Below are 27155 nucleotides of genomic sequence, written 5' to 3' on the forward strand. Positions count from 1 at the left end.
TCAGGAGACTGAGATCTAAGGATCACAGCTTGAAAGCCAGCCTGGGCAGGGAAGTCCATGAGACTTTTATCTCCAACTTACCTCAAGAAAACCAGAAGTGATGCTGTGGCTCAAAGTGGTAGAACACTAGCTTTGAGCAAAAGAGGGCAGGACAACACCCAGGCCCTGAGTTCAAGCCCCATGACCAACAACAACAAAGAGCATAGCAAAACACAAATCACAAGATACTGTAAATACTGTAGTCAATTTTTAAGGCCTAATAAAGGATATATGAATAAAGATAATTTTGTCAAGTAGATAAGTGATGACTTTAAGACAAAACCATTTGCCAGTTGTAGGTCTGGAACTCAGTGCCTGGGCACTGTCCCTGAACTTCTTTTGCTCAGAGCTATCACTCTACTACTTGACCCACAACACCACTTTCTGAGATCTTTGTTTTCCTTCCTCTTTAAGAACCATCACTTAGAAAAAATATGAACAACTTGTATAAAACCTCTGAATACTTATTCTTTTTTTAAAAAAAAATAAGAGCCAGAGATTAACAACTTACATGAAATTTAACCAATACTTAAGAAGATAATGAAATTTCAAAAACTATGTATGAACTAAAATTCTAAAGGTTGAACTCTTACAAGAACTCAATCCGTGAATAGAAGAATGGATTATTTTGACAAGTAAGTGAAAATATCTCAAGTGGATTTCTTCAGCTACTTATCATTCTCTTCAAAGAAATTGCTATCTTATATGGCAGCTGTAAGTTCTATTTCAACACATCAAAAAAATATGGTTTCAACTTATATGAAGACACTATAAAACCAGAGTATTATTTGGCCTCTATTATAGGTAAATTATAGTAACACTTACCCTTCCCATCTTTGTTTTTCTTTTTCACAGATATATTTGGAGTAGTAGCCGGCGAATCTGGTCGTGGTGGTTTAGTTTTTCTCCCTGTAATTAAAATACTCTGCCTAAGTATTTGTCATCAAAATTAAAAGAGAAAAAACAATTTAGCTATGTTGTCACTTATCCAAAATTTCAAGTTACCACCTCCTTCCCCACACTACTCAATCCAAAAGTCATACAAGCCAATTTCTCAAAATTCCATTTACTGAAGGAAAAATAACACCAGTAAAAGCTGAAAAATTAACTGTGCTTTGTGTATAGCTCAGATAATAGAGTACCTCCCTAACAAGCACAAGATTCTTGTTCAAACCCTTACAAAAAATTGAACATTAAGTAATTCAGATCACAAATACATTTATGTAAGAAATAATACTATAAGTTCATATTTTAAAATGAATTCAAATTTCAAATAGTCTTGTCTTTGACATAAAGTAACCATAATTTCTTAAAATTATGGAGACTACTCTTCACAAAGATAAAACTCAGGCTTAAAAATTAGCTATACTGGTTTGTCTACGCCTGTAACATACATAAACTTTTGAACAAGGAGGCTTTTACCTTTTCTTTATTCTTTTTTGTGCCAGTACTGGGGCTGGAACTCAGGAATTGGGTGCTGTCCATTAGCTTTTTTGCTCAAGGCTGGTGCTCTACCAATTGAGTCATAACTATACTTCCACTTCTAACTTTTTTTTTTTTTAACTGTAATTACAGGTTTTTTTGGGTTCTGGGGATAGAACCCAGAATGCTACATTTACTAGGCAAGCACTTTACCACTGAGCTACATCCCAGCCCCACTTCCAGCTTTTTGGTGGCTAATTGAAGAACCTTCCTAGACAGTCCTCAGATCTCAGACTTCTTATAAACTAGGATTATAGGAGTGAGCCACCAGCACCCACCTCAAAATATTAAAGTGTTTGTCTCCTACATGTTTTCTTTCATTTTTTCCCCTTTTTTTGTTTGTACCAGAAGTGGGATTTGAACTTACGGCCTTCAACTCTTGCTTGGCTTTCCCACTCAAGGCTGATGCTCTACCACCACTTGAGCCATACTTCCACTTTTCTATTAAAGGTATTTCTTCATACACTTAATTTGCCAATATTAGAAACTTAAGAGATTTAGAGAATCTATGAGGCAAAGCTTTTATGAAATGGTAATTTTTGTATGTATTCCTAAACATCTCATTTTCTGTATTTCTTTTAACAAACAAACTTTATAGTTATCCATTATGAATCACTAAATTATAAAGTCCATCCAGACAGCCTTCATCTGAGTTGCTGAACTGTTGAAAAACCTTGTTTGAGACCACCTTTTGCCACTCACCTAGAACCAGTTTGCTGGCCTGTTTTTAAGACAAGCCTGCTGCCTGAGGGGATTAACATTCTGTACTTAAGTCACCACCTCTTTTCCCAAACTACTCAATCTGCAAGGACTCATCTGTTGTCACAGAGTAGTCAGTGTCTAAGGTTGTATGAGAGCATATTTCTTTATCATCTGGGTTTAGATTCATTCATTTTTCATTACATGTATCAACACTTTAATTTTACTACTCAATTATAGGTATATATAGATAGATAGATATATTTATATACTAATTCATCTATTTAATCAGAAGTTGATGGATATTTGGGTTGTTTCTAGTTATAGACATTTACAAATAGGGCTTCTAAAAACCTTCATGCATAGTTTTGTCTATGAACATAGGTTTAATTTCTTTTTATTTCAACACTTAGTAGCAGAATGGTTACTTAATATACATTATAAAATTTAAGAAACTGAAACTATTTCCAAAGCAACTGTTTTTTTTTATTATCTTTAAATAGTTGTACAAAGGCATTGCCACTTAACAAAGCAGTTTATGAATACAATGCATATTGATCAGTGTCTCCCCTTTCAACATTCTCACTCCCCTTTGATCCACTCCCCCTCATCTAAGGAATTACTAGTAGACTGACATCTTTCAAATTATATTCCTTGGAAGGATTCTGACCTGCTTTTATCTTCAAAGCCGTTTTTGAGCTTGTACGAAAGGGTTTAGGTAAAACTTTGAAGACTTCAAAAGCTGACATAAATCTTTTTCCCTCCTTTTTTGCCAGTCATGGGGCTTGAACTCAGTGCCTGGGTGTTGTCCCTGAGCCCTCTTTGTGCTCAACGCTAGTGCTCTACCATTTTGGCCACAGCACCACTTTTGGCTTTTTCTGAGTAGTTTATTGGAGATAAAGAGTCTTATGGACTTTCCTGCCTGGGCTGGCTTCGAACCACAATCCCCAGATCTCAGCCACCTGAGTAGCTAGGATTCAGGTATGAACCACCAGCACCTGGTTCTGACATGTATTTTTTTATATTTTAAATGTGTAATATAATTTTAATGGCTATAACATGAAATACTGTTTTAATTTGTTTTATGCCCTCAATTTTTTCTTGCGTGTTTTAATTGCTGTAGATATAGGCTTGAATACAAATATTTGGACTCCACATCAAGACTTGATTATTTGACCAAACAAATTAAGTACCCACCTTTCTTTCTTTTAGGCTGTTCTGGGGATGAGGCTCCTGGTGAATCTGCATATGTCTCTTGCACCTGTTGAGTTTCCATCACTTCAGGAATCCCATCTAATGTGACGGATACATGGGTGATTGGAGCAACAATGTCATCTTCAGAATGACTAAATATGTTATTATCTAATGGAAATAGAATACAAATTACAATCAACAGTGTATTAGAAATGAAAAGAGTTTCCTAATTCTATGAAGATATGAGTAGAAATTGAACAACTGTATTCTCCTTTTGTTTTCTCTGTCCTATATCAAGAATCCTAAATCAGTACAGGCTTGTCTGGACTATATCATTATTTTTCTTTTGTTCTTATCACGAATATTTCATCACCTTCTTTTAGTTTACTTTTTTTATTTAGTGTTAAGAGTTTTTCACTGGTAGGCAATTATACTACTGCTGAGCCACACCTTCCAGTCCTACCCCCTCATTGTATATAAGAAAGGGTCTCACCTTTAGTGCCCTAGCATGTACTTTAATTGTGATCCACCTGAGTTATGATTGAACTACAGAATTCCTGTAGTTGCTGGGGTCACAGGCATGCAACCACCACGTTTAGTATCCTTCTGCAGAAATTCTGTCCTGGAACTTCTACCTTCCCAATTTCAACCTCCCACTTAAGTAGCTTGGAGCTTGGAATGTCAGAGACAAATCACTGTGGTACAGATATGGGTTGAGAAAGTCTCTCAAACGTTTCTGTCCAGCCTGGTCTTAAACTTTGATTTTCCTAATCTCAGCCTCCCAATTGGCTAGTTTCATGGGCTGGAGCCACAGGCATCTGGCTTTGGAGTTATCTTCTAAAGACTGACCAAAGTATCCCTCTACATAAAATTAGAAGGAAAAATTATAGGAAAAAAACTCTTCCTATAATTTACTAAGAAAAAAATTTAAGAACAATGCAAACTTTGTAATATGCCTTTCACAGCTCTGACAATGTAATACTACCTTTCTAATCTCATTTTCCACTCACCAGAAAGCTTGTACTTCAGGTACAACAAGCCACGTTCCTCTTAAATTTTCGTTTTTTCACAAGTCTGTGTCTGTTGACTTATTCCCTCTAGCTAGAGTACTCTTTCCTTTCTCTTCTATCTAGTGAAGCTTATTTATCATTTATAACTCAAGCTAAGCACTCCCTCTTAATGCCTATCCCTCTTAATGCCTATCTCTCTTGTTCTCATCTAGAGCATTCCAGAACACTTTGCTATTACTCTCCATGTCATTATTTTTGGCTTTTACAATTATTCACATAAGTAACTAACTTAAAATATTAAACACAGAGGAAAAGACAAACATTATTCATTTGTATTATCCTGTTATAGCCTAAAAATTTGTACATCTTTTATTGCTGTATGCTACTAGGCATATAGCAAATATTTTGTAATGATTTAGTAATTTTATGAGTTTAAGTCCTTGTCAGAAAAGCCCAAAGGCGAACATGGATTTTAAAAAAATGTATCAATATCACAGCAATAAATTTTATGACACTAAAAGTGAGTAAAAACTGTAACCCTCTGTACATCATCTTTATAATAACAATAAACTTTTTAAAAAAATTAAAAGTAAAAATTTCAATGGATTTTTATCTGTTCAATTATGCTTATCTATAGAAATGGCTAAATTATAATAGCCTGGTTTCAAAAACTTTAATATTTTCACCAATGGAGTTAAGAGAGGAAATTTATCAGTGTACTGTGTGACAATTAATGTATTACTCTTTTGCTCCTGAAGGCTTCAGTCCCCAAAGTACAGAGTTTTCTATTCTAGGCACTGGCGGCTCATTCACGTAATCCTAGCTATTCAAGAAACTGAGGAGCCTGGTTTGAGCCCAGCCTGGCAAACAAATCCAAGCAACGTTTTTTTCCAATTAACCAGTAAAAATCCAGAAATGAAGATGTGGCTCAAGTGGTGAAATGCTAGCTTGAGCAAAAAAGCTAAGCAAAAGGCTCAGAGTTCAAGACCCCATATCAGTACCTCCACAAAAAAAGTTTTCTTTGAAGATTTTAACACAGGTGACTCAACTAATAATGTCCTATAAAATGTGCTTAGAAACTCAAAAATATAAACATAGTTTTGATATTTACCATTTAATGGAGAGAGAAATGGCAAGAATAATTCACAAAGTACATACTATGAGTGATTCAACCACTTACTTCGTTTTTCATCCAGCACAGGGCCAGGAGAATCCATATTGAGGAGTGCCTCAGCAGCCTCAATCGTTTCAATAGTTTCATCCTCATTATGACAGGAAGCTTCAACTGAACACATACAAAGAAAAATTAGCTACAATATATATGTTGCTCTGAAATTCATAAATTACTAGCTGAAGCAAGATGCATCATTTCATACTCTAAGTTTATATGCACACAAATTATAATATGTATAATTTTTGTGAACATATGAAACAGTACTGAATCTGGCTATTAAGTAAGTGCCTAATTTTATTTAAAAATAACTTTTGGGCTGGAATCCTGGCTCAGTGGTAGAGTATTTGCCTTACATGCATGAGGCCCTGGGTTCGATTCCTCAGCACCACATAAGCAGAAAAAGCTGGAAATGGAGCAGTGGCTCAAGTCATAGAGCACTAGCCTTGAGCTGAAGGACTGAGGGACAGTGGCCAGGCCCAAAGTTCAGGCCCCACAACCGAAAAAAATAAAAAATAAAAAAATAATAACTTTTATAGCCAGATGCTAGTGGCTTACACCTGTAATCCAAGCTACTCAGAAAGCTGAGCCCAGGCAGATAAATCTGAGAGGTTCTTATTTCTAATCAACCAGCAAAAGGCTGGAAGTAGGGATTTGATTCAAGTGATATACTGCAAGCTTTGAACAAAATAGCTAACCAAGGGTTTGAGGTCTTAAGTTTAAGCACCAGTACCAGCACAAGCACAAGCATATACATACACACAGATACTGATACACACACACACACACACACACACACACACACACACACACACACATAAATTCAAAACAACCACCATAAAAGACCCCAACCTTTTGCAAGGAGCTGGAGATAAGTAAAATATAGTTCATACTCTGAATGAAAACCAATTAATTTGTAATTCTTACATTTCCAGAATAAAGATGAACATTAGACTGCTATGGAAAGGGTCCTGGTTTGACAGAAATCTTGTTACTAAATGACTTAATACCAAATAAATCATTTTGTATCTCTAGATCCTTCAAGGTTGAAGTGACAGTATATAACTGAATCTAAACCTTTTATTTTACACAAGAATAAAAGGTAAATATAAGCCAGGCACCAGTGGTTCATAGCTGTAATCCCAGCTACTATAATCCCAGGCTGAGATCTGAGGATCATGGTTCAAAGCTAGCTAGGGCAGGAAAGTCCATGAGACTCTTATCTCCAAATAACCCATCCAAAAACTGTAAGTGGTGCTGTGGCTCAAGTGACAGAGCCTTGAGTACAAAAGCTCACAGACAGTATCCTAGGACTGGCATATACATACACAAAATAGTAGATATAAACATGGTATTTGTAACAGAAGATGCTCCACATAGGTGAGAGTAAAGTTTAAAATTTTCAAAAAATTTAGCAATACAAGGCTTTATACAAATAAAACTTACCTAGAAATAAATATATAAATGCAGTGTTTAGGGGGCTGGAAAAGTGGCTTTAATGGTAGCGTACTTGTCTCACATGCATTAGGCCCTGAATTCAAATTCCAGTTCTGCCAAAAAAAATTCTGATGGTACTAGAATTTTGAACTTAAGGCCTTGAGCACATTCAGCCTTGTTCACAGCTGGTACTCTACCAGTCATATTTCAAGATCTGTTTTTTTGCTGGTAACTTGGAAACAGAGTCTTGAGGACTTTCCTGCCTGGGCTGGCTTCGAACTGTAATGTTCCAGATCTTAGCCTTCTCTATAGCTAGGATTATAAGTATGAGCCACCAGTACCTGACATTGCACAGTTTTTGTAAGTTCAAATTTATACCCTGATATGAAATAAATTAGTAACTAATCATTTTGATGAGCATGGAAATCGTGACTAATTATTTTGTTGAGCAGGTTATATAGGACAGTTATAATCTACTTTAAGCCTCAAATTTCATGGTCATTAACTATTTTTATAATTAGAAATTTCAAACAAAATAGAAGAGACACAGTATAATGAAAATTTATGCTCATTCCCTACTTTAAACATTATCATGTGTGAGTCACCAAGACCCAGTTCTTTTTTTTTTTTTTTTTTTTTTGGGTCCGGTCGTGGGGCTTGAACTCTGGGCTTGGGCGATGTCCCTCAGCTCTTCAGCTCAAGGCTAGCGCTCTGCCACTTGAGCTACAGCGCCACTTCCGGCTTTTTTCTTTTTGCTTATGTGGTGCTGAGGAATCGAACCCAGGGCCTCAAGCATGCAAGGCAAGCGCTCTACCACTGAGCCAACTTCCCAGCCCACCAATGCCCAGTTCTATAAATGTTTAATCCTTTAGTCAACTTTCCAAAGTACTTTTGGTTTTTAGGTGATTTTGCTTGTGACATTAAAATTTTAACCAATATGGGATTTGTTTTGATATTTTAGAGTATGATTAAGGTAGGTAGGAATCTAACTTCTTTTTCTCCCTACTCGCCACCAAATGGGATACACAGTCATCCTTCCTCTCCTTTCTAATTAAAATCTCACTACGTTATATGTACATTTCTTGAAATAGACCAGTACCTGTATTTGGCCTTAATATTCAATTCTAATATCCAACTTTCTTTTACTAATAGCACCTCTGAACGTTATTGTCACTTCAAAGTTTTAGTATTTGGTAGTGTTTTTGTTTGTTTTAAGCCAGTCTTGGGTCTTAAACTCAGGGGCTGGGCACTGTCCCTGAATTTCTTTTCTCAAGGCTAGTGTTCTAACACTTGAGTCACAGCTTTATTTCCAGCTTTTTAGTGCCTAATTCATGGCCTTTTCTGGCTGGGCTGGCCTCCGACTGAGATCCTCAGATCTTAGCCTCTTCAATAGCTAGGATTACATGCGTGAGCCACCAACTAAATTTTTGATGCGAGAAATGTTTACTGAAAGGGACAGCACCGAGGACCTGAGTTTAAGGCCCACAACCAACAAAAAAGGACAAAGAAATTTTTACTGAATTTATACCATGTCCTGAACATTGTACAAGACGCTAAAGTAAAGCCGAGTCTAAGTAGTCACAATGCTACCAACAAAATGACAATATATCTAACTATGCCTGTTTCTGGTAAACTTTCTCTTAGTAACAATGATGCAACTATTTTCTTACAAATAAAATTTCTCAAATATTCCTGACATCATGTGGGCAAGATACCTGAGTGTAAACATACACTATACATTACAAAGCATGTACCAATGTTTATATCTGATAAAAGTAACATTACCCTACCGCACACATATGGAACCTATTTTTTCCAGTGAAATATCTTCCTAGTTGTGACTGAACCTGAAGAGAAATCCTCTATTCATCCCAAGGCCTTATCATACATTAGGTCATGACCTCCTATTTTGTTTCCTATGGCAGCAGTAAGAAAAGAGCATTCTTTTTTTTTTGGTAGGTCATGAGGCCTGAACTCTGGGCTTGGTTTCTGTTCCTCAGCTCTTCAGCTCAAGGCTAGCACTCTACCACTTGAGCCACAGTGCCACTTCTGGCTTTTTCTACTTATGTGGTGCTAAGGAATCAAACCCAAGGCCACATGCATGCAAGGCAAGCACTCAGCCAGGCTCCAGTGGCTCACGCCTGTAATCCTAGCTACTCAGGAGCTGAGATCTGAGGATCACGGTTCAAAGCCAGCCCAGGCAGGAAGATCCATGAAACGCTTGTCTCCAATAAACCACCAGAAAACCGGAAGTGGCACTGTAGCTCAAGTGGTAGAGCACTAGCCTTGAGCTGAAGAGCTGAGGGACAGCGCTCAAGCCCAGAGTTCAAGCCCCATGACCACCAAAAAAAAAAAAAAGCAAGACAAGCACGCTACCACTGAGCCACCTTCAGCCCTGAGCATTCCTATTTTTTTCCATTCCTAGTTCTTTTCATCTTGTTCCCAGGAATACAGAGCTAAGAATATAAAAAGTTAATTTGTCAGGGCTGGCAAGGTGGCTCAGTGATAGAGTGCTTGCATGCATGAAGCCCTGGGTTCGATTCCTCAGCACCACATAAGCAGAAAAAACCGGAAGTGGCACTGTGGCTCAAGTGGTAGAGCATTAGCCTTGAGCTGCAGAGCTGAGGGACAGCTCCCAGACCCAGAGTTCAGGCTCCACAACTGCCAAAAAAAAAACACAAAAAAAGTTAGCTTGTCAAGGCTTGATGAATTTTGTAGTTTGCCTCCTTTTTGTATCACTCCATCTCAATATAATTAGGGAAAAGGGGGAAAGAAAAATATGATATAGAACAAGACAAACACTTTTCTTTTTCCCATAGAGTTATGGCTTTTGCAGAGGCTTTCTGTACCACCAAACCTCGAACTGTGCTGTAGTAAGGTCACATGAGGACAAATGTACCTGTAAGGGTGATGTCATCATCATCATCTTCTATGATTTCTTCTTCAGCAACATCCAATGAGCTCTCAGTAATCATGTCACTAGGCTCTTCCACACAGGCTAGACCAGCATAACTATTGAGAATATCAGCGCCAGGAACATGTTCCACAATTACAGCAGGAAAAATAGCTGGATCACCAAGCTGGGAAAGGTTGGGAGAGGCGGGGAGAGAAATAGGGTTATCAACATTTTGCTTTCGCTAGAAATAAGCCAAAAGTGCTTTACATTTTATCTCATTTGTTTTGCCTTTTTGCAGTGGTAAGGATCAAACACAAGGCCTGGCACATGTTAGGTCAACACTGTATCTGATCTATTGAGGTACACATCAAACCTGTGCTATATTTTCTTTTTTTAAATTTTATTTTATTGTAAAGATGCTATACAGAGGGATTACAGTTGGAGGGAGGAGCGAAGTGGGTGGGTGAGGGAAGAGAGGGAAGGGAGGGAGAACAACAAGGGGGGGTAACTACGCTACACTTTTTATGGACTTAGTTTATACATCACCAGTTACTTGTATCTTTTTTCACATATTTATAGTTACATGAGACCAGGTTACTGTAGCTTAGAATTGAGTCTTGAATTTGTCCTGTGGCCTATGCTAGCCTAGAACTCAGGATCTTCCTGCCTCTGTCTCCTAAATAATTGGATTACAGGTTTATACCTCCATGCCCAGTTTCACTATTTAATTTTTTTGGGGGGGAGGGGGGGGGTCTGGTCGTGGGCCTGAACTCTGGGCCTGGGCGCTGTCCCTCAGCTCTTCAGCTCAAGGCTAGCACTCTACCACTTGAGCCACAGCGCCACTTCCGGCTTTTTTTCTGCTTATGTGGTGCTGAGGAATCGAACCCAGGACCTCACGCATGCAAGGCAAGCGCTCTATCACTGAGCCACCTTCCCAGCCCAGTTCCCCTATTTATATACCGACAATCCTAAGCTTCAGGGACCATGAATCTCTACCACATATATTTCATTATGAATCTTGGATCTGGAGTACATTTTCATTGAATAATCAATTGTTAAATAATATTGCATAGAAAACTAGTAAGATGGGCTGAGAAGGTGGCTCAGTGGTAGAGTGCTTGCCTTGCATGCATGAGGCCCTGGGCTCGATTCCTCAGCACCACATAAGCAGAAAAGCCTGAATTGGCACTGTGGCTCAAATGGTAGAGCACTAGCCTTGAGCTTAAGAGCTGAGGGACAGCACCAGGCCCAGAGTTCAGGCCCCATGACCAGCAAAAACAACAACAACAAAAAAAAAAACAGAAAACTAATAAAATATCATGAGTGCTTAAGTAAAAATCAACAAGCAAAATACACAATAAAAATTTCTCTGGAAGAAAAAAAAATAGTTCAATAACTATTATATTGTCATGTAGCACCTAGGCCTCATTTTTTAGTATTTATTTTTATTAAGTAGTTCTACAAAATGGTTTCAATTCCAGAAGTCAGGTTGTGAGTACAATGAGTACAATGCATCTTGATCAATGTCATCCATTCCAACTTTCTCCATCTTTCCCCACACAATCAGGCTTTATTTTTTAACATCATTTGATTCACAGGAAAAACACTTAGCTTCCACTTTCTACTAGTGGCTTCTTTGAGAATGGCTGTATTCAGGGTAAAAATTACTGTTACAAATATCTGGTTAGAAAGCCAAGGAATGCATAAATAGGAAAACCTTAAAAGTTTAACCTCATCCAGCCACTTCATTTTATAGATTAGAAAAATAATCCAGAGATTTTTTTAACATTAAAAAATCAGTAGTGACAGACTTTATCAAACTATTACATCCATTAACTTTACACTTTGAAGTAATTTCAAACTTAGGAAAGTCACAAAAATATCCCTAGAGAATTGTGATGCAATGTGAACCTGGATTTTTCCCCCCTTGTGGTGTTTAATCACACTTACATATCACGTTTTTTACTGATTTGTCTGAAAGTGGTAAACTGACAGTGCTTCTTTAACCCAAAGTACTGCAGTGTTCCTAAATATGCTGTCTCTAAGGGTAGCAAAATTACCAGGAATGTTAACACTGATACTTGTATTATTATCTATAGACCTTATTCAAGTTTCCTCAAATGTTTGTTTTTGTTCAGATCCTGGGGTTTGAACTCAGAGCATGGGCATTGTCTCTGAACTTTTTTTGCTCAAGGCTAGCTACTCTACCACTTAAGTCATAGCACTACTTCCAAGTTGTTTTTTTTTAATTGTCAAGGTGATATACAGAGGGGTTACAGTTACATAAGGTAATAAATACAATTCTTGTCAAACTTGTTACCCCTTCCCTGTTTTTTCTCCTACTTTTCCTCCCCCAACAGATCATTACCAACAAGTGGTCTTGTGAATATCTCTGTTTCATTGATTTCCCCCTTGCCCTTTGTCTCACCATTCGGTTCTTCCCCTTCCCTTCCCTAATCCAGATAACATCTGCATTAGATAAAGAATCTCAGACTTTCCTGCCCAGGGTAGCAAGGAATTACCATCCCTCAGATCTCTGCCTCCATCCAGAGTTGCTTAAACTAAAAGCATTAAGCCACCATTTCCCAGTTTCACATCCTATTTCTTAATGATATCTTCCTGAATCTGGAACCGTTTTTCCTCCTTTCATCTGGAGTGATTCTTTATAGTCTCTATCTCACCATCATAATATGTTTATTTTTTTCCATTTTCTTTTCTGTTTTTCTTCCTTCTTTTTTTTTTTTTTTAAGACAAATTCTCACTATGTAACAGGCTGGTTTTGAACTTGAGATCCTCCCTCAATTTCCTGAGTGCTGGAATTACAGGCACATACCACCACACCCAGTTAATAACAGAAATTGTTTGAAGGTGGAAATCAGTGGAAAGTGAGAGGATAATAGAGGAAGGAATGCTGTACAAGTATTTTATATGCATGTATGAAAATAATCTATTAAAATTGCTTTAAAACAGGGAGTACATAAGAATGCAACAGAAGAGGTGCATTTGATCAAAGTACATTAAGTGTAGTTAGGGAAACACCACAATTAAACTCAGTTGTACAATTAAAATATGCTGATTTTAAAAGACAACAGGTCATTTGTTTTATAAAATAACCTCCCTCAATTTGTGTTTGGATATTTCTTCACAATTAGATTCAATTTGTCAAGAATACCAAAGAAGTAATGTTATATTCTTTAAAGTACATCATATGTTAAGAGACTCAAAATACCCATGTCCCATTCGTGGGACTATTTACTTTGATCACTTGGTTAAGGTGATATCTATTAGGTCTCTGCCCCATAAAGCTACTATTTTTCCTTTCATAAGTATTTAGCGAAAAGATCCCTTCTGCATGATAACTAAACGTTTCTCCGGAAAGCACATCTTCTTAAATACAAGGAAATGTTACTGCTCATAGATAATACTTTATTTTCCTTCAATCTGCTATACTGAAAATGTAGTTTATGGTTTCATTATACTAAGCAGTCTCAATCTTTTAAAATCAATACATTAATGTAACTGCACACTAATAGAATTATACACTGTATTACTTCGAGCATAAGAATTCAAGTATCTAAATTTAATATATTTCTTAAGTGCTAAACAGACTCCTAACTTTTGATTGTTTTTTTGTTTGTTTGTTTTTTGGGGGGTCCGCTCATGGGGCCTGAACTCTGGGCCTGAGACCTGTCCCTCTTCAGCTCAAGGTTAGAGCTCTACCACTTGAGCCACAGCATCACTTCCGGCTTTTTTCTTTTTGCTTATGTGGTGCTGAGGAATCGAACCCAGGGCCTCATGCATGCAAGGCAAGAGCTCTACCACTGAGTCACTTTCCCAGCCCTCAGACTCCTAACTTTTAAGAATGCTAGGCTCTAAAATTATGGGCAATAATCCTAAAGCATATTTGGGTGGTTTTATTTCCAAATATTTTCTTCCTGTTTCAGAAAAGAGGAAGTGAGCAACATGTAACTGAACTTTGAAATTGGAAACTTAATTTTAAACAGAAACTAAGACAGTCAAAAATTTTGCTGTGAAACATAAAATTCACAAGAGGAGAGGACAAGAAAGGAGAGGGGAGGGGAGGGGAGAGGGGATGTGGGGGGAAGAGGTAGGAGAGAAGAGAGGAAAAGGGAGAAAGGAAGAGGGAAGGAGGGAAGAGAGAGAGGGGAAGAGATGGGGAGAGGGGAGAATATAAAAGGTCCAGAGTATAGTCATTAGGATTTGCTTTTTCCTTTCTAGAGAAGTAATTATTATACGTATAACCCAAACTAACACAAACATCTACTAGTTAAAACACTGCCTTTCTCCTAGGAGCTCCACTTAAGCTCTTGTTCTTCTAACAAAAAAAGCTCAGAGATCACATGGTCTCCGTTTATACTGTTATAACCCTATGTGCTCTGGGTGGTCATCTACTAAGTGTGAGATAAAGGCATATCAATGGAATTTACAGGCTCATCTTCACACCAAAACCAAAGAATTTTTCCATATCCAAACTTTGCTGGACAAAAACTTGTAAGAGTGCAAATATTACAGAGGATGCCTCCATATTTTTTTCTGAATCTATATAGCTTTTATATTTCCAATAACTACAGATAGTTATTGTTTTCTTCCTTGTTCTATTCTACTGAACTTTAATTGGACTGGAGGTGTTCCCACAAGTGAGGTCTCAGAAACCCCTTGTCAAATAGCACTATAGTAGATGCCACTTCGACGCCAATGCCATTGTAGAGGCAACTACCGTTACCAGGTTCCTTTGATCTCCATCAGATACTGTCTATACTCAAATATATTCTACTTCAGTTGAAACAAACAATTTTTTTTTTCAGTCGTGGGGCTTGAACTCTGGGCCTGGGTGATTGTCCCTGAGCTGTTCAGCTAAAGGCGAGTGTTCTACCACTTGAGCCACAGCGCCACTTCCGGTTTTCTGGTGGTTAATTGGAGATAAGAGTCTAATGGACTTTTCTGCAGGGGCTGGCTTTAAATCGTAATCCTCAGATCTCAGCCTCCTGAGTAGCTAGGATGACAGGCGTGAGCCACCGACACCTGGCCACACAAACTACTGAATAACTTTTAAAACCCTTATGAAGAAAAATTCCAGCTTGTAATACAACACTCGGGAGGCAGAGGCAGAAAGACCAAGATTCAAGGTTACCCCAACAAAAGTCAATGAGACTCTATCTCAAACACAAGCTGGGCAAGGTTAGCATACACTAGTAACTTTCAGCCACTCAGAGTGCTTTGGGGGTTTTTCTATGTGGCTATATCTAGAAATGAAGTAGGTTAAACAGCTGTGTTTGCAGAAGGAGGCATGGTTTTAACATTATCTGTCCCAAGGCTTTATGCCTCTGACTCTATGAGTAAATTTTCCTGGCATTGTCAATTCTTCTCAATCCATTAGGTATATCCTAAGATCATCACCAATTTAGTCACACAGCCTTCTCCTGAGGTACTTGCTGATCTCATGAAAATCACTAGCCATACTTAGCCGATTAAAATGTGAATGTACATTTAAAGTCTATCTCTACTTTTTACAAGGCTCTATAAATCCGTTTGTAAGAAAGACTAACTTACAGGTAAGAAGCCTGAGTCTGTACACACAAAAATCTAGGCAATTCCTCTCAGGTGACCAGAAAACACTGTCAGTGTTTAAGTATTACCATAAATGGAAAGACAATACAAAGTCTAGTAATTCCAGTTGCTGGTCTGGACTCAGGATAAACTGCCTTTTAAATTGGATTGACTGGCGACTGACTAAACGATGAATCATCACGAATTTAAACTCCATAACAATACACTGCAAAATTGCTCATAGAAAAAAACATTGCTCATAGAGAACTAGAACTTTTTTTTCCCCTCCTTGGTGCTGGGGATCAAGCTCAGGCCCTCAAACATGCTAGGCAAATGTTTTACTGATGAGTTACATCTCCAATATTCCTGACCTCTTAAGATTTAGATTTAGAAGAATAAATACTAGGACTTACATTATCTATCTATATACATATATTTTTAAATTATGTATACTTAAAAAATGGTAAGATTTTGTAGCTATAGATAAATAAAATCTCACCACATTTTAAATAGAACCTAGACATTATATTCAGGTTTCTTTGCTAAAGACTATCTAAACTTATCTACTTGAGGTATTTTTCCCTATATGTGCCAACTAGATTCCTTTCCATGATTTATTCAAAAGAAGAGCTTCAAGAAGGCCACAGCATGCCAGTGGCTCATGCCTATCATCCTGGCTAATCAGAGGGCTGAGACATAGAGGATCACAGATCAAAAGCAGCCCAGATAGAAAAGACTCCATCATGATTAACCAGTAAAAATGCCAAACTGGAGACTTAGAAGCACAATAGCCACCCATAAGCAAGAAAGCCATGTGAGATCCTAGGGCAAGCAAGCAAGCAAAAAGAAAGAGAGAGGGGGAAGGAGGGAAGGAAGGAAGAAACGAAGGAAGGAAGGAAGGAAGGAAGGAAGGAAGGAAGGAAGGAAGGAAGGAAGGAAGGAAGGAAGGAAGGAAGGAAGGAAGGAGAGAGACAGAGAGAGAGAAAGTTGTCAGATGACTGGGCATAGTTGTGTATAACTATCGTTCCAGCTACCAGGAAGGCTGAAACAGGAGGATTACTTGACCCCAGCAGTTTGAAACCAGCCTTGAAACATTATCCCACCCCCAAAAGAACAATGTTAAGAAAAATGTTAAGAAGTTAGAGTTATTTATAAAACACTGTTGATGGCAAAAGATTTGGGGTGTCAAAGCAATACTGGGCTTTGAACTGAAGTCTTCGTGCTTCCTAGGCAGGAGCTCTATCACTAAGCCATGCCCTCTAGAGTCCTATTATTTCTTTTTAGAAGATAAAAATGTCAACATAACTTCCTATGATCCCTTAACAAAAACACTGTATTCCACTCATCTGGCTACTTCTTTGTAAAATGACTCTCCAAATAAAACTGAAAGTTCCCATTTAGATGATTAAATTAACATCTTTCACAACTTTTTGTTTCTTTTTTTCTGAAATAATGAATAAACTCTGGGCCTCTTACATGCTAGGCAAAAAGCTCTACCACTGAGCAACATTCCTACTTCTACCTTTGAATAGTAAAACCTCACTGTGTCCTACCAGTACTAAATCAGAACATCTGAGGGTGTTATTAATAACTATTATTAAAACTCCCCAAATAGGAGCTGGGTAGGTGGCTCACACCTATAATCCTAGCTACTCAGGAGGCTGACATATGAGGATTGAAGTTCAAAGCCAGCCTAGACAAAAGTCTGAGATTTGTATCTCCAATCAATCAGCAAAGAGCCAAAAGAGGAGGTGTTGTTCAAGTTGCAAAGCCTCAGCCATGAGTGAAAAAGCCAAGCAAGAGCTTGAGGTCTTGGGATTCAAATCCTAGTACTACCACCATACCCAAAAAACATTAGGATTATAAATTCTGTCCTAGTAACAGAAATTCAAATGATCAAAAGAAAAATTATGTCATATACAAGATCTGCCAAGAGTAAGACAGGGCTGGGAAGGTGGTTCAGTGGTAGACTGCTTGCCTTGCATGCATGAGGCACTGGGTTCAATTCCTCAGCACCACATAAGCAGAAAAAGCCAGAAGTGGAGCTGTGGCTCAAGTGGTAGAGCACTAGCCTTGAGCTGAAGAGCTGAAGGACAGCACCCAGGCCCAGAGTTCAAGTCCATGACCAAAAAATAAAAATAAAGAAAGAAAATTTGTTAGGGCTGGGAAGGTGGTTCAGTGGTAGAGTGCTTGCCTTGCATGCATGAGGCCCTGGGTTCAATTCCTCTGCACCATATAAGCAGAAAAAGCAGGGAGTGGCGCTGTGGCTCAAGTGGTAGAGCGCTAGCCTTGAGCTGAAGAGCTGAGGGACAGTGCCCAGGCCCAGAGTTCAGGCCCATGACTGACAAAAAAAAAAAGAGTAACAGACAACAAATACTTGAGAGTATCCTATTGTTCATATGGTATGGATTAGCATTTTAACAAGCTGCAGAATCAATGTTATATTGGCCTTAGAAAAATGACTTAGGAATTACCTGAACTGAAACTGTTTAAATAACTCACTAAAGTTGAGAAGAACTCACCTATGAAAATATTTCGACTGTTTTGGAACGTGGTTTAGTGGCAGAGTGCTTGTCTAGCATGCATAAAACCCTGGGTTCAATTCCTCAGTACCACATAAACACCAACAGCAAGGACAGGCACTGTGGCTCAAGTGGTAGAGTGCTAGCCTTGAGCAAAAGAAGCTCAGGGACATGCCCAAGCCCTGAGTCCAAACCCCAGGAGTGACACACACACACACACACACACACACACACACACACACACACACACACACACACACACACACACACACACACACACACACACACACACACACACACACACACACACACACACACACACACACACACACACACACACACACACACACTTGGATCTACCAGTTTATGTGGGAATTATTTCTTGAATTTTCTGTTTTTTTCACTGTTACCTACACTTTTTTTTTCAAGCAAAATTATCAAATTAGATCATCTCCAAAATCTGTAAAACTATCTCACTCAATGCAGTAAGTCCAAATGTCGTATAAAATCCATACCTGGTTCTTTACACCAGTATCCCTTAGTAGAGAATATAATCAAATCAAGAACAAGTACTGTCAGGCCAGGTGCAGGATTACAGGCAGCTCACATCTGAAATCCTAGTTATGCAGGAGGCAGAGATCTGAAGATCTCAGTTTGAAGCCAACATAGAAGAATAGTCCAACTAACTACCAAAAATGCTTGGTAGAACTGTGGCCCAAGTGATAAGACTGCTAGCTTTCCATGAGTCTCTTATCTCCAGATAACCACCCAAAATCCAGAAGTGGAACTGTGGCTCAAGTGATACGAGCCCAGTAAGGCAAATTTTCTACTACAAGATACTCTTTTTAAAGAGTTTAATTCAGAATTGGAACCTAGACATATATTAAACTAAGTTATTTTGAAGAATGATTACTATGGATGCCTTTTTAACACTGTCCTACAAATCTATAATATGTCGAAGTATATCTAGTTTTCCAGTAGTAAATTCAGGGTAAAGTTATACTAAGAGAAATTAAGCCAGCTGAAGTGATGTGTGTTTGTATTTCCAGCTACTTGAGAAGTTGAGACAAGAGAGTGCAAGGTAAAGGCCAGCCTGAACAACACAGCAAAACCTGTTACACATAATAAAAAAGACAAAGGCCAAAAAGTAAGGAACATGAAGAGGGTTGGTTGGAGTGCAGCTTAGTAGGAAAGCATGTATTTAGAATGTTGACTTTGTGCAAGATCCTAGGTTCAATCCCCAGAACCAAAGGAAGGAGAATGGGGGACAAAATTTCTATCATAGGGTGATTTGTAAAAAATAAAAGTACACACATAAAACAGTAAGTACAAAGGGGTACATAGACTATAAGGCGGTGTTGTCTTTACACTGTACTCAAGACTAAAGTAGAGGGGCTGGGAAGGTGGCTCAGTGGTAGAGTGCTTGCCTTGCATGCATGAAGCCCTGGGTTTGATTCCTCAGCACCACAAAAGCAGAAAAAGGCAGAAGTGGCGCTGTGACTCAAGTGGTAGAGCACTAGCCTAGAGCTGAAGAGCTGAGGGACAGCGCCCAGGCCCAGAGTTCAAGCCCCACGACCAACAAAAATAAAAGACTAAAGCAAAAAAGTATTCTTGGACAAAGAGCAACACTGAGCTTAAAAATGTAAATCCAGCTGGGTACCTGTGGCTAGTAGCTAGGATTACAAGTGTAATCTGGAGGCTGAGATCTGAGGATCAAAGACTGAAGCAAGCCAGGGTAAGTAAGTCTGTGAGATTCTATCTCCAATAAACTACTCTGAAAAAGCCAGAAGTGATGTTGTGGCTCAAGTGGTAGAGTGCTAGCCTTGAGCAAAAGCAGCTTAGGGACAGAGCCCTGCCCCCCCCCCCATAAAAGTAAATGCACACTTCCATTAGTCTCCTCACTATATTTTATGGGTTATACACTTGCTATAAATATCATAATATACATTAGTATTCTATTATATTCCTTAATATGAAAGGAAAATAACTAAGCTCTCTCTGGTGACTAACACAAAGACTAAAAAGAAAATCACTACAGTGATGTGTAAAAAGTGTTCTCTAGGCTAGGTATGGTGGTGCGCATATGTAATAGCAGCCAGAAGCAGGAGGCTAAAGCAGGAGGCTAACAAATGCCAGGCCAGCTTTGCCTACACAAGGAGTCCCAGGACAGTTACATATTGAGACCTTGAGACCCATTACATAGTGATACCTTGTCTCACAAAAACCCAAAAGAAAACTAAAGAAGTGTTCACGAGTTCTTGTCTTTAAGATGTCAATAGAGGGGCTGGAAAGGTGGCTCAGTGGTAGAGCACTTGTCTGAGGTCCTGGGTTCGATTCCTCAGCACCACATAAAGAAAAAAGCCGGAAGTGGCACTGTGGCTCAAGTGGTAGAGCGTTGGCCTTGAGCTGAAGAGCTGAGGGACAGCGCCCAGGCCCAGAGTTCAGGCCCCACGACCGGACCCCCCCCAAAAAAAAAAAAGATGTCAATAGACTAAACCGTAAACTAGACAGTGAAAAAGATGAATGTTCCTCCCACATTAGGTTTTGCATACAGCTTACCCCAACGAATCCCTACATGCTATGTCATGATCAGAGTTCAAATCTCAACCCTGGAGATCTGACTCCAGAGTTGAAAAGCTTCACGACTACCAGACTATACACACAAGCTCCTACAGATAAACATTAGCTATAATAAAATTTCACCTGAGTTAAAGCTAAGTTTTAAAAAGTTATATATTATCTTCTCAATAAGGTTATATTTAAAGCTACAACTTAAGTTGTTTGTTTTACTTCTGGTGCTTCTGAAGAAGCCTGGCTTTTCTATTGTAACACCAACAATACAAAGATCTAAGTAAATGGTGTTTTCTATTATAACACCAACAGTACAAAGATCTCAGTAAATGGTCTTTTCTCCAGACTCTCCCAAGATAACATTTCAATTTGCTATTGTAAATCCCCGTGGAGTCATTTACAGTCTATCTTATTGCAGCTCTTTGAGGGTAATCTGCCTTCTTTAATCTTTGTCCAGATGTGTGTGGTTTGTTTGGTTTTTTTTTCAGTCAGTCATGGGGCTTGAACTCTAGGCCTGGGTGCTGTCCCTGAGCTTTTTTTGCTCAAGGCTAGCACACTAAGCCACAGAGTCATTTCCAGTTTACTGGTGGTTAACTGAAAATAAGAATCTCACAGAACTTCCTGCTCCGGCTGGCTTCCAACCTCAATCCTCAGATTTCACTCTCGTTAGTAGCTAGAATTATAGGCATGAGCCACTAATACCTGGCCTTTTTTTTTGGTTGATCATGGAGTTTGAACTCTGGGCCTGAGCGCTGTCCCTCAGCTCTTCAACTCAAGGTAGAGCTCTGCCACTTGAGCACAAAGCAACTTCTGGTTTTCTAGTGGTTTTTATTGGAGATAAGTATCATGGCTTTTCCTGCCCGGGCTGGCTTTGAACCAAGATCCTCAGATCTCAGCCTCCTGAGTAGCTAGGATTGCAGGTGTGAGCTACCCTCGCCTGGCCCTTTTTTTGTTCCTTAAGGCAGGATAAATTGCTATTTCACTATCCGCTGAGCACCAATGGTTCATACCTGTAATCCTAGCTACTACCTACATGTCATCAAACCAAAGGCAGAAAAACTAGATGTATACTAGTTACTTAAAAAAAAAAAAATGCAGGGCTGGGAAGGTGGCTCAGTGGTAGAGCGCTTGCCTTGCATGCTCAAGGCCCTGGGTTCGATTCCTCAGCACCACGTAAGCAAAAAGAAAAAGCCGGAAGTGGCGCTGTGGCTCAAGTGGTAGAGCGCTAGCCTTGAGCTGAAGAGCTGAGGGACAGCGCCGAGGCCCAGAGTTCAGGCCCCACGACCGGACCCAAAAAAAAAAAAAAAAAAAATGCAATGCCCTGTAAGTCTTCAGATAACAAAATACTTAATGTGTTTATGTGTTAAGGCAGGAAGAGAGGAAGGAAAGTAGTTACTTGCTTAGCAGTGGTTCCTTTCCTACAGAAAGATAGATACTGTAAATGTTTTTGGTTTTTCCCATGCCAGAGGATAAATAGGTTACACAAAATCATAAAATATCACCTCATAGAATAGAAAAGTCTCCCCTAACTTCAGTTTTCCCTCATCCTGTTACATTCTCCAGTCCTGTTGATCTCTAATCTTTGGTGCTTTCTCTTTAATATCACATCAGGTGGGTTAAACAGATGAGTGCACATTTTACTAGTCATTACACTACACTGTAACAATTTTCCAAAAGAACTGTCCTAATATTAAAGAAGAGGGAGAGTAGGGAAGGGGAGAGAGGAGAGGGTAGGAAAGAAGAGGAGAAAGTAAGACAAAAAGAGAAAGGTGTAAGATAAAGAATAAAGAAAAATTCCCGCCCTGTATTGTAACTTAAAAAAAAAATATTGTAGCCGGGCGCTGGTGGCTCACGCCTGTAATCCTAGCTACTCAGGAGGCTGAGATCTGAGGATCACGGTTCAAAGCCAGCCCGGGCAGGAAAGACCATGAGACTCCTATCTCCAATAAACCACCAGAAAACCGGAAGTGGTGCTGTAGCTCAAGTGGTAGAGCGCTCGCCTTGAGCTGAAGAGCTGAGGGACAGCACCCAAGCCCAGAGTTCAAGCCCCATGACCGACCAAAAATATATATATATATATTGTAAAGGTGATATCAGTGAGTCAGGTAATGAGTACATTTTCTTTTCAACAGTGTCACCCTCTCCCTCATTCTCTCCCAGTTTTTCCTCTCCTGACTTCCCTCCCCCCAAAATTGTATAGTTCATTTCCAACAGTGTCTACTGGGTATCACAGCTGAACTGGTTCACCCTTTGTCCCATCCTTTCTGTGCTTCCCCTTCCCCTTCCCAAATCAGATAAACTTAAATATAAGACAAAGAGTACAAAAATCAAAAACAGAAGCCGGGCACCGGTGGCTCACACCTGTAAACCTAGCTACTCAAGGAGGCTGAGATCTGAGGACCACAGTTCAAAGCCAGCCCAGGCAGGAAACGCTGTGAAACTCTTTTTTTTTTTTTTTTTGTCCAGTTGTGGGGCCTGAACTCTGGGTGCTGTCCCTCAGCTCTTCAGCTCAAAGCTAGCGCTCTACCACTTGAGCCACAGTGCCACTCCCAGCTTTTTTATTTTTGCTTATGTGGTGCTGAGGAATCGAACCCAGGGCCTCAGGCATGCAAGGCAAGCGCTCTACCACTGAGCCACCTTCCCAGCCCCCTCCGTGAAACTCTTATCTACAATAAACCACTAGAAAACTGGAAGTGGTGCTGTAGCTCAAGCAGTAGAGGGCTCACCTTGAGCTGAAGAGTACAGGGATAGTGCCTAAGCTCTGAGTTCAAACCCCACTATGGACAAAAAAGAAAAAGAACATTACCTTGTTCATGCAATTGTAACCCCTCTGTATGATATTTTCACAATAAAAGAAAAGAAAAGAGAAGAAAAAAAGAAAGAAAAAGGAAAATCAAAAACAAAGACAGAAGGGAATCAACAAAGCAAAAATGAAAGAAAAAAAACCTCCAAACAGTATAATTAAAAACTTCTTCCATTTTTAGAGTTCATCATTTCGATAAGCATCATTTTATATGATCTTATGCACACTGATATTGAGCCCTTGCAATACTCTCCTAAGAATATCATCCTGTCTTATTGCTATTGTGTGAATGTTTACATTGCTGTTTAATTAATCATGTCCAGGTGTAATTATTTGTCTTTTACTGTCCATTGGGTTTACCTGTAGATTTATAGGCACATTCTAATTATTGCAAATGAGGAAAACATGCAGTCTATGTTTCTTTGGGTCTGACTTACTTCACTCAGTATAATTTTTTTTCAAGTCTTTCCATTTTCTTACAAATGGGGCATAGATGGAAGCATAGAATTCTATTGTGTATTATCTGTATTGTAACTTTTTCAGGACTTGTTATAAATACTTTCATGTAGCAGTGATTAGCATTATTACATTTATGAATGCTACTAGACCATTAACAATTAGTTTTCTTTTTACTTCACTAAATCAAATAACATTATCTTTATACATACTCACTAAAGATTAACACTGTTTATATTATCCATCTGTATGTGTGATATATTTATTGTCTGTAATGAACGTATAGCAAAAATATATGAATAATGTTAAGTCTAGAAGTAAACTTTTTAAAAAATTAAGTAAAACTGGAAGAGGAGGTATAGCTCAAGTGGTAGCGCACTGGCCTTGAATTAAAAAACCAACCAAGAACATGAGGACCTGAGTTCAAGTCCCAGTATAGGCACAAAATGGAAGGAAGGAAGGAAGGAAGGAAGGAAGGAAGGAAGGAAGGAAGGAAGGAGGGAGGGAGGGAGGGAGGGAGGGGAGGGGAGGGGAGGGGAGGGGAGGGGAGGGAGGGGAGGGGAGGGGAGGAGAGACAAGGAAAAGGAAAGGTGTGTCTTGAGAAACAATAACAAAACTGGGTGCCAGTGGCTCACATCTGTAGTGGCTCACATCTGTAATCCTAGCTATTCAGAAGGCGGAGATCTGTGAATCATGGTTCAAAGTCAGTCTGGGCAAAGAAAGCCCATGAGACTCTTACCTCCATTAACTACCCAAAAGCTGGGAATGGCCCATGGCTCAAGTGATAGAGCACTAAACTTGCGGGGGGAGGATCATAAGGGACAGGCCCCAAGCTGTGAGTTTCAAGCCTCAATACCAGCACAAAAAAGGGTGGTGGCCGGGTGGGGGGGGGTAATAGAGAATAACAGATTCATACGCAAATGCAAATCTCATTTAAAAAATAATATTCTTCTGGGTGTAGTGGTGTATCTAGGTAATTCCAGCTACTCAGAGGTGGAGGTAGAAGAATCCGGCCAACCTGTGCCAAGTTAACTGTAGACTCTATATGAAAAACAAAATAGCAAAAAGACTGGGGTCATGGCTCAAGTGGCAGGACATTTGAGAACCTGAGAATCCCTAGTATGCTCCCCCAAAAAACATATAGTATTCTTTAGAAAGAATAATGATTGGATACTTTTCAACCTAGCATATATATACAATGGAATGTGATTCAACAATTAAAGCAAATGAAGTACTGAGACATGGCACAACATAGATGAACCTTGAAAACATTATGCTAAAGTGAAAGAAGATAGCCACGATAAGATTATGTTTTATATAATTCCATTTATAGAAAATGCACAGAGGGACTGGGAAGGTGGCTCAGTGGTAGAGCGCTTGCCTTGCATGCATGAGGCCCTGGGTTCGATTCCTCAGCACCACATAAACAGGGAAAAAAAAGCCAGAAGTGGCACTGTGGCCCAAGTGGTAGAGTGCTAGCCTTGAGCTGAAGAGCAGAGGGGCAGTGCCCAGGCCGAGTTCAGGCCCCACAACCGGACCCAAAAAAAAAAAAAGAAAAGAAAAGAAAATGCACAGAATGGGCAAATTCCTAGAGATAGGAAGCAGAACGCGACTTCCCAAGATATGCAAAAAGGAGAAGAAATAGTATATGACCTTCAATGATGTAGAATTTTTCTGGTTATAACAAAATGTTCTAAACTTGATTACAGTGACCTAACTTTGTGTAGAGACTAACCGGAGAAGGAAAAAAAAAACAAAAAACACTGAATTGTACATTTTTAACAGATGAGTTGGGGCTGAAGATATAGCGTTAACCTGGTGTATACAAATCCCAGGGTTCAAGCCCCAGGCCCACATGTACATAGACACACACAAAGCTTAGATGCATATATATGTATATACACATATGTACACTTACAATATATATATATATATAATCACAATAAACTGTTTTTTAAAAAATGCATGTCTATGAATATGTATGTCTTTTAAGCCTAGCTTCCAAATGTAAGTGAAAATATAAGATATTTAGCTTTTTGAGATTGGCTTATCTTGGTGAAGATTATGTTCTCCAATTCCATTCATTTTCTGCAAATGACATTTCATTTTTCTTTGTGGCTATGTATATTCCACTGTGTATACCCCTGTGGATATGTACATGCATGCACACACATACACAGTATTCTTCTATCCATTCACCTGATGTTGGATACCTCAGCTGATTCCAGTTTGACTATTGTGAAGAATGCTACAATGAACATAAGCATTCAGTATCTTAAGTATTGATTTATTCTCCTTCAGACTTATGACAAATATTGCTATGGTAGGCCATAAGGTAGGTCTATTTTCAGTTTTTTGAGACACCTCTATGCTGATTTCTATAGTCATTGTACTAGTTCACATTCCCACCAACAGTACCATTTTTATGTATAACTTCTCAGTCTACAATATGTAATTCCATTCTCAAAATGCAACCACAATGAACTACCTTCATGACCCAAGGAATCTCCTAAGAAACAAGAAAACTTGATGTACAAGTTAGGATTTGTAATTTTATTTAATTAATTAATTTTTTTGCCAGTCTTGAGGCACTGTCCCTGAGCTTCTTTCACTCAAGGCTAGCACTCTACCACTTGAGCCACAGCGCCACTTCCAGCTTTTTCTGTGTATGTGGTACTGAACCCAGGACTTCAAGGATACTGAGCAAGCACTCTACCACTAAGCCACATTCCCAGCCTGAATTTATAAATTCTTAAATGTGCTATTTACAATTTCAATAATTATTTTAAAAAGTAGTGTAATTTCTTTGACCATGATTATCATCATATAACTGCGTAACAGTAAGACTGGCATGCATCACTGCAAGATTATATGTATCCTTAGTGAAAGTCAAACTAGGTTCAGGTTATGGCTCTATTTACTTTTATTTTTTCAACTAGCTTTTGATTTCGGACAAGTCACTTCTTTATTAGGTATTAGTTTCCTCATCATAAAGTGAAGATAATAGTATTTGCTTCACATGGCAAATATTTGTGAAATCCTTGTAATAATTTCACAAAACTAAGCTTGATTTTGTCCAACAAAAATAAACACCTAAAAAATGCACACATACATGTTAAGCTAACAACACTCTTTCCAAAGACAAAAATACATAAATAACCTCTCCAAGATAAACTAAGCCCATCATATATAGTAAAAGTACTGCTTTGGGAAATGGATGGACCTAGAACTAATCATGATAAGTAAAGTAAGCCAAGCTTAGAAAGAAAACACTACATGTTTTCTCTCATTATGTGGAAGCTAGAGC

General features: G+C 38.8%; 1 protein-coding gene across 3 annotated transcripts in view; it reads right to left on the bottom strand.

Annotated features, from left to right (window-relative positions):
- The window catches only part of Elf1 (E74 like ETS transcription factor 1), a 94385-nt gene that overhangs the window by 7037 nt on the left and 60193 nt on the right, over window positions 1-27155 (bottom strand). For all 3 annotated transcript variants that reach the window (XM_070026677.1, XM_070026676.1, XM_070026679.1), the window contains exons 3-6: window positions 9932-10112; window positions 5605-5709; window positions 3418-3582; window positions 865-948 (exon numbers count right to left, since the gene is read on the bottom strand). In XM_070026677.1, the coding sequence (XP_069882778.1) occupies window positions 865-948; window positions 3418-3582; window positions 5605-5709; window positions 9932-10112 (535 nt within the window). The remainder of the gene's footprint in view (window positions 1-864; window positions 949-3417; window positions 3583-5604; window positions 5710-9931; window positions 10113-27155) is intronic.

Source organism: Dipodomys merriami, unplaced genomic scaffold, assembly GCF_024711535.1.
Source record: "Dipodomys merriami isolate MVZ:Mamm:240054 unplaced genomic scaffold, mDipMer1.0.p SCAF_188, whole genome shotgun sequence".
Classification (NCBI taxonomy): Eukaryota; Metazoa; Chordata; class Mammalia; order Rodentia; family Heteromyidae; genus Dipodomys; species Dipodomys merriami.